General features: G+C 35.1%; 1 protein-coding gene across 11 annotated transcripts in view; it reads right to left on the bottom strand.

Annotated features, from left to right (window-relative positions):
* The window catches only part of LOC136833680 (lysine-specific demethylase 7B-like), a 47670-nt gene that overhangs the window by 15125 nt on the left and 17296 nt on the right, over nucleotides 1-15249 (bottom strand). For 5 of the 11 annotated variants that reach the window (XM_067095860.1, XM_067095861.1, XM_067095862.1 and 2 more), the window contains 7 exons: nucleotides 12478-12673; nucleotides 12045-12320; nucleotides 11220-11407; nucleotides 6673-6822; nucleotides 4046-4200; nucleotides 3582-3747; nucleotides 581-771 (listed from right to left, as the gene is read on the bottom strand). In XM_067095860.1, coding sequence (XP_066951961.1) covers nucleotides 581-771; nucleotides 3582-3747; nucleotides 4046-4200; nucleotides 6673-6822; nucleotides 11220-11407; nucleotides 12045-12320; nucleotides 12478-12673 — 1322 coding nt within the window. The remainder of the gene's footprint in view (nucleotides 1-580; nucleotides 772-3581; nucleotides 3748-4045; nucleotides 4201-6672; nucleotides 6823-11219; nucleotides 11408-12044; nucleotides 12321-12477; nucleotides 12674-15249) is intronic. The other 6 variants (XM_067095865.1, XM_067095866.1, XM_067095864.1 and 3 more) reach the window with 5 other exon arrangements.

The raw sequence follows: 15249 nt of genomic DNA, 5'->3' as shown, positions 1-15249 counted from the left end.
TAATGGGCAGTACTCCACTTTTTTCAGAGATCAATTATAGTGTAGTATTTAAATTACTATACTTTGTGGTGTCAATTATTGACCTAGTTAAAATTTCTATGAATTAAAAAATTCATATATATCAGAAATCTAATAAAACAAATCTACAGAGGTAAAAGGCTGCAGAGAAAATATGGACTGGGCTGCGTAACAGTACTGTAGGAGAACAGAAGAATAGAATACAAAATAGAAATTAGGCCAAGGCTGGGACCTGTGAGGTCCTTCAATACTGAAACAGAAATTGACAGGAAAAGTGTACCAGGAGGAAAATCTTGCAGTTGCACTATAAATCAAATGTTAGGAGAGCGTGAAAAATATGATGGAAGAAATCGCAATTTTTTGGCGCAAAAATCAGATGTACTGATAATTGGTAAAATGAAAGAGGTCCAAGGTAAGGGCTGAAGGGACACTGCAAAGCAATGCCTATAGTGCACTGATGGCATTACCTCCATATGGAAGTATTGTATGAGAGCAAATACAAGCTCATTTTTTATGAAATAAGATGAGAGCCATCTAAACAAATTAACACATATCTTCTTACCATAATCTTCATCTTGATGAACTTTGCTCATGTTTTCCTCATCGTTATATCGTCTTCTAGGTTTTGGCTGACGTGACATAGATGAGGTCAATTTTCTGGATGGTGTTCGTCCCCCTGGAACTACACGACTCATGCTTAGCATGCCCGCAATAGCTTCTCTAGTTGATGGTGAGGCTCTACCACTTTCACTGCTAAAATAAAATAAATATACCTTACAAACAGTGTAAATTGTTATTTATAATCAAGGAAGATTAAAGATGAACAAAATTCCAAAGAAACTGATTAAAGCAATAGTGAAGTATATAAAGTATACAATATTAACTTTTATGTCTACACAATATTATTCTAAAATTTACAGACAAAATAATTCCTTTTAAACATATTTTGTGAGAATACTATTTTATAAGATTTCTTTGGACTGACCCTATTCACTTAGAAGATGGCAAACATATGATTATACTGATCCACAGTTTTTAATTGCTTAATTAAAAGTAATAATTTGGAGTTTCACACCTTTTTGTGTAAGAGGTATTTTAGTTCTTATGCCAACAGAATATAATGCATTTTTTTTCCAAATTTCAAAAACATTCTAGCTACTAAACACCTCTGTAAGATGAATGAAAACTACAAAATTTATTTTATGTGTTTTCAGCATCATTTGCATGTTTTCTTTTTGTTTGCAAGGTTCCCTCCATTCTATGGACACTACCCTAATGTCATAAGTTACTCTTCTGTACAATGAACTGTTTTAGCATAGGTCATCCAAATATATTAGACACTTATTCATTAGGTTGGCCTATGCAGCTTTCCATTGATATAATCATAGCCTGCAATACATCTTTTGTCTTGGTGCCCGAGTCTGTACCTCTTTTAATCCATTTAATCTTTTTAATTCTGTTATCTCAGTAAGGAACCACCAATATAGAAGTATGAAATTAACCTCAGTGGTCTAACTGAACTATTTATAATAATAAGAATGACATTCATCACTGCTATGTCCCGTCAACAAAACCCCACTGTCACATTTCTTAGTTTTCAACTTTGGTCCTGAGAAAGTGAGTGTTAAGACCAGTGCTGAGAAGAAGAAAAGGCTGATTACCTTGGATATAGGGCGTGAAATCATTGAAAAACAAAAAAAAAACTGGTGTTTTTTAGGGGCTGGAATGGATTAATAGTATTCCCACTCATTGTAATGGGGAAATTTGATTTGATTTACCAGCAAATTGAGTTATGAGCTGAACAAGACTGCTCAGCTAGGCATCTCAGTGCTGGCAATGGCAGATGCATTGGGAGACGGCATCTCCCAGGCTTGCTGGCTTGTAGCTCAAATCTCGGCTCACTTTTTAAAGCAAAAAATCGCTCGTGCGCTGGCTCATATCTCAGAAAACTCGCATGTTGGTTCACTTGTGAGTCAAGATTTGACTGTACTTACCAGTTTCTAGTATACCTGACCACAGGTATTGCCCTACTCATGATAGGGTTAGGTTCCAAAAAACCCATCGTTTGTTGAAAAAATTGTATCTTGAATACAGCCTAGCCTACACTAGGGTAATCAGTATCATCCATGCATATATGGTAGCCTAGTCTACACTACACAGTATACTCTCTACATATATGGTATAGTAATTATTAGTGTCAGCTAATTCTGCAGGTTCAATGCAGATTGACTCATGATAATTCAGTATAAAGAGAAAATGAATAACAAACAAGACTCAGCCTACACTATGGTATATCATATATATTAGACAGCCTAGCCTAATCATACTGTACTCTATATTCACATATATATTATCGTATTACACAAACATCAACATAATGAACGGGCATCTTTTCCAATGGATCTTTTAAAAAGTTATGCTTTACTACACTGTATCCAATAATATTGTATATATATTCTCATATTGCTTTTGTAATACAAATTGCAATCATAGCAATCAATGTTTTGGTTTAGAAATCAATTACGCAGTAAGTTTATTTCGCCGCATTTAACTCAGTTCAGATCGCTTTTTTTGCTTCTAATTGGCATAAAAGAACCTCTGGATACTTTATTTATATGGGACAAGGATATTTTTCGTTATACAAAGTGTTTTTAAGTTGAAATATAACTTAAATACATCTCGTTGTGAAATTAATTTAGCTATTTTTTTCGTTAATAGATGACGTTGGCTGCTGGCCATTTGGGGCATGTTTGTTTTGTGTAAAAAAAGAAATCAAGATTCAGTTCAATATTATCTCTTGATTTCATTTTAACACGAACTTTATGTATTTATCTTTTATTGGTGTGAAAACAGCAGTAATATGTGTTCTTTCATGCCCAGTATTTTTTATCAAAATACTTTCTCAACAATTTTATTTAAGGTCGAGTTTCATCCATGTTGCCGATGCACGATAATTTATAGTCATTAGCAGCTTAAACATTGTTTTCTCAGCTTCAGCTACAATTTGCAGCTTAAATTTAGCAGTATATTTCCTTGCCAATCTTTTCTCCAAACCGAATAAGGACATAATGTAAACATATATCAGTCCTATTGTACTTACATCATTTGTAACATAACTAAGGTAACTGTTTAACCGTAAAATGGTTGAAATACAAGCAAAACAGTTGTTGTTATCCGATTCGGTTAGCAAAACAACAGTTTATCATTCGGTTGTTTATGGCTGTACTCATTTACGCAAGAGTATAACGTTACTAACAATACTTTTATCATTCTCCTTTACTTTTTTAACTGGATGGAATAAAGGATGGAGAAAAAGAAGATGGAGGAAATTGTAAGTTGGTCTCTCTTGCTGCACCTGAAATTTGAAATATTTTCTACATATCGCTTTATCCGTATTAATTAAAATAACCCCATTGCAAAATCAAATTATCATAAGGCGAATTATCGTAACTCGAGCACTACCTGTAGTTACACATAAAAAAACAATCTCATATGTTTTCTTAAGCTTTCTTCCTACAAAATATATTTATATCCTTCATAATTGCCATAAAATAAATGCTTACTCTAATTCATCTATACGTGCAGGAGAATCTTGATTATAATCTGGTGCATATGCTGATGCTCGCAACAGTTCATCAATTCCATTATGGGCGGCATTGTGCGCTGGAGCAACTTCCACTTCACCAGCAACATCAACAGTTTCTCCACAGACTACTTCAGCTCCCGTCACTGAAAATTTTCAAAATATGGTTGGCTCTAGTCAATAAATTAATCTCAATTATCATTTTTACATCTAAAACCCCAACTACTATCAGAATGAATTGGAAATCTTTATAGGACATATGAACTCCAAATAAAAACAAGTCTATTATACTCTCTTGTAAATTTGTAAATTTAGAAATAACTTACTTAATAGTAACATTATCAAACCTTTACTTAAGCCATACCTCAACAACACATTATCAGATCCGTTGCATGCATTAAATATTCATATCAAATATGTAGAACTCTACAAAGTGGAACTTACAACTCAATTTGATCTTTAGAGGTTCCTGAGCATTATGCCTAGACCCCTTGCGCCGAGGTGTTTCATCTATCATAAGACCTGGTGGATCTCTTTCATCGCTATCACCTTCTTCGTGGAAGTCATAAACACTCTCATTTTTAATTTCTATCTCTCGTCTGTAAACAAACATGAAAAAATATCAGCTGTTATACCAACAAACCTTTCAAATATTGTGAGTCACATCTTCAAAGACTTCAAATAATAAAGTTGGACATTCACTGACCTTTTTCCTATACTGCACAGTGTACACAATAATAATTTTAAAATTTGAAATACTTATGGGAGAACTATTTTCCTTCCATATTATACAGTATAAAAATGTATTTAAACTTTAATATAGGGCTATTATCAACAGTATATAAGTTACTGCTCTTTCACCAACAAATATGAATTTGTTACATTCCAAAGAACTTTTAAACTTTACTGGAAAGTGTGCAACATCAAAGATATAGAAGTTTTCTTATGCAAACCAAAAAGATATTAACTGGAAATCCATGCAAAGTCACCCACGGGTCTACAATCATTCAACACTGAAATTTCACATACATCATAAAAAATATTGAAAACAATATTTTTTTATGATTTATCATGATGAACTTTTGCAATTGCTTCAGCTTCAGTAGGCATCCCTGCCACTGAGGGGCTGTGCAGGAAATCATTTTCAAGTGTATGCACTTCTGTCTGCACCGAGTTATCACAAAGAAAAAAATTGATTCTTTGTGATTCTTTTTAGACATTGCAAGAGGCTCAAGATGGAGCATGATGCATCCATTGAGGAGACTGATAAGCTCCTTGTTACCTAAGATTTGTGATAAGAATAGCATACAAGTGATGATCTTGTCTTCCTTTGATGACATGAAGGACTGCATAGGTGGCCGAGGTTGAATGGACCCTTTGTTATAAGCACTGGCTGGTACAAGTAACATGAAATTAATTTTTTAACATTTAGTGAGGCTACATGTGTGGACAAGTTTGCCAGGTATCCCTTGAGATCTTGAAGCAATGAATTTGAAGGAAAGGTACAGTACCAGGCAGGTCCTTATTGTGGATGAGAAAGACTTCCTTGAAAGACAATGTCATATAAGACATTTGTTGCCAAGGAAGACAAAGAGTGCCCTAAGGTTCAGGCCAGGCAACCATATATTGCTTTCAATGCACAGGGTAGTCTCTATCAGTGAGCCATTCAAGATTTTTGTCAAAGTGCAGCTTCCATCTCCAAGCAGAAGAATGCAGCAATCAACCACAGCTATAAGATGGCCATATTTCTCTGGCCTCTCAGCAACATGTGCAACAGAATTAAATTTTGCAATAATTCCTCTGTACAGAAAATGCTATCAATGTCACAGAGCACTGGTATGATAGTACTGAGGTGTTGGTCTTACCTCTTGACACGACCTCTCTCATCCAGCCTTTTCAAGACTTACTATAATGGAAGACAATAAAGACAGTCCAGCTAGTCTTGACTGGGATGTTGAAGGTGTTTTGGAACCAACTGCAACATTAGGGATGTAACTGATTAAACTGTAAATGCATGAGATTGCAACATTAGGGATGTAACTGATTAAACTGTAAATGCATGAGATTGCAATGCCATGTTGATTAAACTGTAAACATGAGAAGAGCATCTACCCAAGTTGAGCATCATCCCTAGCATCAGGCTATAAGATGATATCTGGTTAAAGGAAGTTGAGGAAGAGGATATTACTGTTTGAGAGTCACAGCCAGTTCCAGATTAATGAGAACTTGGTGGTAATTAAACACGAGCAAGAAACAGAATGAGAAATTTCCACATAAGAAGGTGTATAAATTCTCAATGGATTCGACAAAGTGTCTTTGGGGGTTTTCCGATGTTACCATTACATGTACAAAGGAAGTTTTTGCTAACTCTCTGAGAGGTGGCACTGCAGATTAGCTCAAGATGTTGAAGAAATTACCTGCCACAACTGTGTAATCACTCTCCCACAGCATTACTCCTGATCATCTTTCTCCATCCGCTACATGCCCAATATTACTGAACCTTTAACATCAATATTCCAACTTCACCCAAACATCATTATCAGTGCAGTAAGCCTCTCCATATTAACACGAAGAGGAACTGCCTCTACCCTACTCTCCAACCCAGCCTGTGTCACCCACAACACCAACAGTCTTCCTCTCCTTCCATTATCATTGGAAACTCTCAAAAATGAAAACAAGTAACCTAATTAAACTCAAAAGGATGGGGAAGGGGAAAATTGTACACTTCAACTGAACTAGGCTCTGAAGATACAGCATATGACTGCTGTCTTTTCCTTATTCAAATTTATTGCATGTAACTGTTTTGTTTCATCAAATTTGAGGTAAAAAAACCAGTAATATAGGCCCACTGGGTGGATACCTCACGATCACTTGGAATGAACTCATATACTTGATATATTAAATGCTCTTGGAGCTACACTTTTTGGTTATATGATTGATCATGATATAATGCAACAATTTTACACACCTGGCTGACTGTATTAAATCCACAATTAACTGGACTTGTTTTACCTTTATAAGGGTTTAACTCATATTTCTCACAGTCCACAGAAAAGGTAGTGCTTACTCACTCTATCTTAACTCTAATGCCTGAGGTAGGAGTTGAGGGGGCATCCGACTCGGTACTACTGGTACGACCTAGTCTCATTCGGACGTTGCTACCAGCCTCGATCAACTTGTAAGGTGTCATTCCAGGACTATCTGACCAATCATATTCAGTTCTGTGAAAGAAAATTGCAAGTTAATTGTTTGTGTATAACTTCTGCTAATTTCTTTTCACTGATTTAATGTCTTATTTTCAAATAAATATACCATCCCTTCTTGGTTTTGAACATTTTTTCACCTATGCCACTTCCTCCTTTCCCTCACCCCTACCTATTTTCTTGCTGTATATTAAATGTTGGTACATGCACCATTTCAAGTCAGCCAACATATAAGCCTTCATTCTTCATTTTCCATTAGGTTAAATTTTGTTTCATGAAACTACAAACCTGTAAAATTCCCCTGTTGTACAGAACTTAACCTCACTGAATAAAGCTAATGTCCTTTCCTTAATTCATAACCTTTTCCTGATCTGTGGCCTTCTGGTCAAGGACACACGTGAATCATGAAATTCAAGCTTTCCTGATGCTGCTATTAGCTGAGTCAGTGATATAACTGAACTACTTTTGATAATATGAATAATTATAATCACAATGTAATAGCAATAATGAAGCAACTACAGGAAGAGATTATGCCACTTATCTGTGGATCTTGAAAATATATTTAACAGAGTACTGAGGTGTATAATTGAATGAGCATTATAAATATGGACGGAACCACTAATACAACTTTTTAAAAAACAAAACAATATGATTTTCTAGTACACCTACTACCTATTACTTTACATTAATCTTGTGGCCTCCAAATCCCCATACACACTTCAGAATTGAAGATGACTTCCCCCTGGCTAGGAAAGCCATATGAGATTTAAAACAAACAATTAATTTTGTTCTTCAAAAATGATTCTAATAATCATTGGCTGCCCAGTCTTATAGTTCAGTAAGTGTTTATAAATATTATTAGCAAAAAAAGGGAAGAGTAACAATGACACAAAATCAAGATTTGATTCACATAGTCTAAGAAAAGTAAAAAATAAATAAGAATGAACAATAATGAAAATGGAATGCAGGGCAACCATTACCATGAAAAGAATATCCAATGAAAATCATGCTTAGGCCACTGTGCACCTTGCTCTTGTTAAGATGTGCTAACCCTTGCCCCAGGACCACCAAACATTTCAGGCTGCTTTGGGTGTTGTGCCATTCATGGATTATCATTATTAGCACATTTTCACTGCACCTCTCATTTTTGTAATGAGATTCCTGGTATCTTGTGAGTTATTTGTTTTTTGTAACACAAAAGCTAATTCTGTGTTCAAAATAAATTAAAAAGAAGTTCAAGAGTAAAAAAAGAAAATTATAGGTACCCATAAGACTTCTCTTGTCATATGAGAAACAAAGCCAACCCCAAGCAAAAAAGGTTTGTAAACGAAAAAACTCACCTCAAAAGTGAGAGAGAACCTGATGTAGATCTGGGATCCACCAAAAACATCCAATGCAATCGTAGCTACAACAAAGAATATGCAATGTTGTGGGTGGATGGTGGAGTCAGAGCTATGCCTATACAATGGAACTTTTCTTCATTTAAGTCAGTGTAACTGGGTTTGTTTTGCATGGAATAAGGCGAATTATGATTAATGGATTTTTTGTATTAGAAACAAAGCTTAATGTGACACTGGAAAGGAAGTTAAGGAAAAGTATCACCAAGAGCAGCCATGTGGTTGTTGTGGGAAAGGTGTGTGGGTGAACTTTGAACTGTGTACCAAACGTAACGGATGGTGTCACAAGAGGTGCTCATAATCAACTATAAAATAAAATTATAAATTTTCAATTAAAATTCCAAGAGGATATTCAAGTTAGTTGTTAAAAATGATTTGTTTCAGGCCAAGAACTCTTTATGGGAGAAAGTGAAGTGGAGTCTTAAACCCTATTGTGATATGACAAACTTTAAAAGAAATAACACACTTCTGATGTTTTGGGGACACACTGGACTATGAAACAATTGTGAGAGCAATAATAACAAGAGAGTAGCTGCAGCATGAATAAATAGAGAAATAGCTAGACTACTGGTAAATAAAAATGTCCCATCAGTTGAAAGAACAAAGACTTACGATGTGTTTATATATAAGTCTGCATTTCTCTATGTAGCAGAAACATGGGCACTGACAAGGAAAATGCTGGAGGTTTTGAAAAGGTGTGACCATAGAATCTCAAGATTCATGGCCAGAGTACGACGAGATCATATCACGAATGAGGAATTGGCGAAGAGGTTGTGTCCAGAGGCTGGAAAAAAGACAGATCTCAAAGACTGAGATGATTTGGACATGTTAGAAGAAGGGATGAGGCACAGTCCAGAAAAGCAGTAGATAGGGAAGAAGCAGTACAGACCTGTAGAAAGGCTCAAGAATTCATGGAAAGGTAGACAAATGTAGACCTTCACCTGACAAGAGTTCAAGCAGAAAGACTACAGGATAGAAGTGTGGGAAAAACTTATTTCATGTCTAAATTAATAAAGGTGAAGCTGGCATGGCAACATTAATGATTATGAAGACTGTGAATATAACTAGCTCAGAAAGTCTCCCACACATGCAATGAAATAACTTATTAAACAAATTTATGGTTTTTTGCTAAAAACTAATTAAAACTTCTAAAAATACAAAATTTTCTCTTCTGTCCTGATGGATCTGCAGCCTTTTCTGAGTGAAATCATTATTATTATTATTATTATATTATTATTATTATTATTATTATTAGTTATTAAGTACTTTAACTAGACCAATCTGCTAATCTGTTTAGCTCTCAAAGGCCTGGCCTTAAGGATTTGTCTTTTTTTAATGTTGAAGTTTGGATTTTTTTTCTTATATTGGATTTTTTTTCTTATATTACAAGTTTTAAAAAATTTCATAACTGGGTTAATTAAAAATGGAGATTCTTTTACTGTTTCCAAAACTTGACATTTGTTGATTATATTTTGGGTGATCAAAAGAAAATACTTAACTATTATTAATTCTTTAAATTCTGTACATATAGGGACTGGATGATATGGGTTATTCCTCAAATATATACAGGCATTTCCCAGTTATTGGCGGGGGTTCCGTTCCCAATGGCATGATGATAACTGAAAATCTCTGGTAAGCAGAAATCAACAAATATCAGCGCCGATAAGCTGGGATCGGCACCTCTGTTAGGTGGGTATCAGCGCCAATAAGCGGACATTCGGCGCTGATATAAGTGGGGATCGGAGCCTCTTTTAGGTGGGTATCAGCACTGATAAGCGGATATCAGCACATATCGGGCCAAATAACCAGTTATCATTGCCGAAAACCCAGTTATTGTCATCACTAGACAAGCACCATAAAACCGGATTGCCAATAACCTGGGACTGCCTGTATAGGTCAAATGAGAGTAACCAATTCTAAGACAACTCAAAATTACGTGTGTGTGTGTGTGTGTGTGTGTGTTGTTCCTTTTGATATAATACATTCCATAATCCAACAGTGAGCTTGATTTGTTTTTAATTTATTGCTATCAGGGTCATTATTCCATATATTTTGCCACTTATTGATTATCATGGGTTTTAGAGATGTTAAATAATTACTAATAGAATATTTACATGTTCTTGTCCCAGTAGTTGCAGCTTCGTCAAGAAGTAACACTATTAGGTACCCAATTCTCGGTACATTCTCCTCTTAGCAATTCCAATGGCCCAGGCCCCACTATCATGCCTCTCCAGTATAATTTCTGATTCTAAGGTGACACAACGATTCCTGTTCTTTTATCTTTACCACCTAATTCTTCATTTTACAGAAAACATCCAACATTGTTCATTCACTGATTCAACCTGTCACAAGGCAGTGACTGCTTAAACTTTTGTACAAATGTTATCCTCCCTTTAGCTTCAATTACTTACTCATGGAGCATCTAAAATTTTACTTGACCTCTCACTTTTCTAACAGCTCAGATCTAACTCTTCTTTCAAATCACCAGATCTTGCTACAATGCAAGGAATACTCAGGACATTTGTTTCCATCTCACTAATCTTTGGTCGTCCTCTGCTGGATTCTTGACAATCTTGTGTTGTTTCACTCCAATGGTTTGTCATGAAGCTCTGTTCAAGTTAAACTGGTCTATGCCCTCGCCCCTCTTTCCAACCAAATTCATACAAATTAACCTTTTTATACACTATGTTATTTCATAAGTTTTTATGACGTTCTGTTCCTCTCTTCCTTTCACTCACCTACTTAGTAAACTTCTGCTAAATCTGCAGATACCTGACCCTTTGATTGCCAACCATTCTCTGATCTTCACGTCTAATTTTGAGTTAGTTTTCTAATGTACTACCTATGTCCTGTGTTGAACCTAAAAATATATTCATTAAGCTACTGAATTCCATTGAAAATTGAAATTTCTTATCCTGTCCCCCTCTCCCTCTGGAGTTCTCCTTAAGGGTATAACCTCAGCCCATCTGGTGTTGAGACACTGTTAGACATGTAAAAATATTTTATAACAACTCTTACCTAACATTTGAAGGATATTCATTCTTAAACTGTGGGTAATCTGGATCATGAGGGGGTGTTCCACTCATCCCATAATCGGAAGAAGTGAAACTGAGGCCATATGGGTAAGTGGCAGATTTGGGCAAGGTCAGCTTCAAAGTTCTACGCTGGTCATCTGTTAAGTTTGCAAGGTCACCAGTAATCTCCATCTGAAAAAAAGGGAGCATAGCTTTGAAACTAAACTGAAAAATTTAGTTTATGAATGTCTGTCATTGTGCACTCACCTACTTTCAAGGAATTCTCAGACCTTTACATCATGATATTGTTGGAGTTACATATGATGCATACTGAATAGCTTCTGATTCAGGTCTTAACAAAAAAATGAGTCAGAATCCACTTCTAAGTTATCAACATGGTTATGTTCCGAAGACCAAATCATGTTCAGCATTTAGGATATCTTAGGGTTATGCTTGAAAGGTTTCTTTCAAGCATAATAATAATAATAATAATAATAATAATAATAATAACTTATTTCAACCTTTGTGACATTCTATATGACCCACAATATTATAATCATCATCTCAATTACAAATCCTTAACAGTAATCTCTACTGTTCAAGAATGTGGTAATGTTTACATACTTCAACAGCCTTTGACAGTGTGGAGCAACTTCATTTCAAAGATATATTTCACGAATTTTCTGCACACAATGCTACTAACCCAACTTTATTCATTTCTAATTCCAAGACAGAGTTAGAATTATTCAAATTACTTATTTGCACAGGATTGTTTCCTCAGATATAAAAGTGATGTGCTTTTCCTTATAACAAACAGATGCTAACATACCTGCGGTGAATTGACTTTCAAAACTTTAACCTTCTTGTCTGGTAATCTCTCCTCGAGGGCACTATTGAAACTTGTCAAAGTGGTATAGTCAATGAAATCTTCAGCCATGACTTTCTTCTTTTTTCTTTTACTTTCTCTTTCAGGCTTGGGAGGGTTCAGAGCAATCACCTGTTTTTCCGCAGATCGAATCTCTCTTTGGAGATCCTTGAATAACTTCACAGGATTAATCCCAGGAGGTACCGGTTCTAACCCGCCTCGACCATTCTGCAGAGACAACTTGAAGTAAAAAATATGAGAAAACAGAAGAGGCTGTGCATAAATATATTTTCAATGTATGAGGAGAACAAATTTTACAATAGCCTTACAACAGTGCAAAAAATTCTCAACCTACAGTCATCTATTGAAAGTACATATTTAAGAAGAGAATTCTTACCTCTCCTCCCCACTGTCTGAGAGACGTTGCTAGTGCCCTTGCACCAGCAATCATAATGGGCGGAACTCTGGTGCCTGCTGCACCCATGTCTCGCAACTCTGAAACCAGTTTTGAGGCAGCGTACCAGCTGACACTTTCATAGTGAGGAAACCGAAATTTCTCTGGAGCATTGATTTGTTTTTCAATTTCATAGACTCTGCAAGATAAAATTGAAGACACTTGTCATAAATATTAAGTCTGATTTTCAACATAAAAGTATTAAGTAACAGTTTACACAACTTAAAATATTTTTCATATATTCTGCAATACAAAATTGAACTTACTCATGAACAAATCTTTCATAAAGGAATCAAGGAACAAATTAAATTATGCAGGTATGAAATGAAACAAAATACACATCCACTATAACAAAAATTTGTACAAACATTACTAGATCTACATTAGTTACAATAGCTAAAGTTAGTTAGTTACAAATGATTTGTTTAACCAGACCTCTGAACCCTTTTAGGGTTCTTCTCGGCTGAGGCCACAACAGCTACAACAATGTATATGTATACATGTTATAATACGTTTGATCAAGGAATGCTGTAATGACAAAACATTTTGCTGAGGCCACAATAACTTAAAATACAATAAAGTATAAAAATTCACAATTCTAATCACCCTTTGCATTTAGATATTCTAAAATTATACTACCCATCATGCAGAAATAGATTTCCAGATACTGTAGAATTCTAAGTTTTGCCTTTTAGGTTCTTTTGTAACACTGTATACCATACACTTTCTGACATTTTGTTCAAGCTGAACTGTTGGAACTTCAGAAGTTCAAACTGGGGTGTAAATTCCTTGTTCAGTAAAGCACCATTAATCATAAGAACCTAATTTCTGTGAAAAAATCACAGCTGCACAATCCATTCTATCAGGTAAAACAAAGCACCTTAGGGTTCTTCTCAGCCCATTCAACAAATTCTCATTCCCTTGTCAAAGAGGTTACAACTTCTCTGTTGGTCTCCTAATCCACTAGTATTATCATTTTTACATCTGCCAACTGTTTTCTTGTATCTTCTGTTTTTTCCCACTGTTTACAACTGTTTTCTTGTATCCCATTTTATTTTTCCCAATGTTTATTTTTAACCAGATGTTTTAGGGGTGGCACAATTTTGCAACTATATGTCTCCCACTACGGAGGATTTGTACTAACTATGTCTGTTTTTTAACTCTGGGAAATTAATTCTTAATACAGTCGACCCTCATTAAATTGGACCCCGTTAATCCGTATGTCGGGTAAGACGGACACCAAAGAGGGTCAGCCGATTTAAAATACATAATGTTCGTCCACGATTTAAGATAGTTGCTGTTCCTCCGCTTGTCGAACAGTTTATAAGTAATTCGTTTGGTACCGTTCTTTTCTTTTTATTTACCAAAAGTTAAATAAAAAACTTTTCATTTATATTTTTATTTTATATATACTGTTCTGTATTTATACTGTACTGAAGTGAAATGCTTTTAACTTGTAACCAATTTAACTTGAGCACAGCATATACCATCATTAAGAAACGCTATTGTCTGGAAGGGTAGGAAGTATCGTAGCCAATCACTGAGCATTAACAGTTTTATCTACCTGCTGCCTGACTGGTAGCTACAGTACAATGCCTTGTATGTTTTTTAGGAAAGAAAAGTCATGACAAAGGTAAACTTCACAAAGACAAAAGCTGAGTTACTGAGTAATACTAATGTTTACATGGCAAAGAGAGAGAGAGAGAGAGAGAGAGAGAGAGAAATTGCCAGCTCCCCCTATGTGGTGTAATTTCATCCTCGAGAGATTAAAGAGAAGAATTTTGTTGCTGAAGGATCTCTGAACCAACAATTTTGCACTCAAAGTAATAAGAGGGAATTCATTCTATTCTTCGTGTAATCAGTAAAATACACACTATTAAAAACTACATATTGTATTCAAAACACACGCATTTATGTCATCGTCACCTTCTCTGAGCAAAAGTCCTTTCTCAGTGAGAATACAGCTAAAACCTGATTGGCTGGCTGGTTGCCATGGAGATCTGCTAGCCAATGACAGCCCTCTACTTCTGTTCTATCTATAGACAAGTCGTGATGGCACTAAGTTTGGACATTGCCATGATCATGATTATTTGACTGCTGATTGCAAAAATTACTCAATAATTTGCTTTTTATATTTATTTCTTCATGAAAACAAGAATTCAACAATAATTTTAACTTTAATATGGTAGTATGAAAAATCCCACAACAGTCTGATGGTGATGCATCATCACTTACGAATCTTATTCCTTGACCGTCCTCAGATTTATGACTGCAAACTGATGATGACGTCAGTAACAATAAAAAACAACCCTCTCCAAGATCGATGTGATGAAATGTATTTTATAGTCTTACTTATCGTTAAAATTCACAAGTTGAATTACAATTATTTTGATCATATATATTTTTGTGTTTTACAGAATGTTTCTGTTGAAAACAAAATGTGTTAGTGAACTTATGGTCTCAACTGTCCCACTATTTTATTACTGATGATCTTAATATTATCCCACATTCATTTAACAGTATATTATTAATATAAATAATAATAAACCATAATGAATAAATAACTACAATGAAAAAACATAAAAAAAGGGAAACAAATTTTTTTGCTGCAATAGTGATGTTTGATATGCTCCTGACCCCACAGTTCCAAAATCTGAAAAACTTCAAAAACCGAAACACCTCTGGGCCCGAGGATTTCAGGTAAAGGATTGTGTA

This window comes from Macrobrachium rosenbergii, chromosome 52 (genome assembly GCF_040412425.1).
Source record: "Macrobrachium rosenbergii isolate ZJJX-2024 chromosome 52, ASM4041242v1, whole genome shotgun sequence".
NCBI classification, from domain to species: Eukaryota; Metazoa; Arthropoda; class Malacostraca; order Decapoda; family Palaemonidae; genus Macrobrachium; species Macrobrachium rosenbergii.
This window is presented reverse-complemented; position numbering and strand designations above follow the sequence as displayed.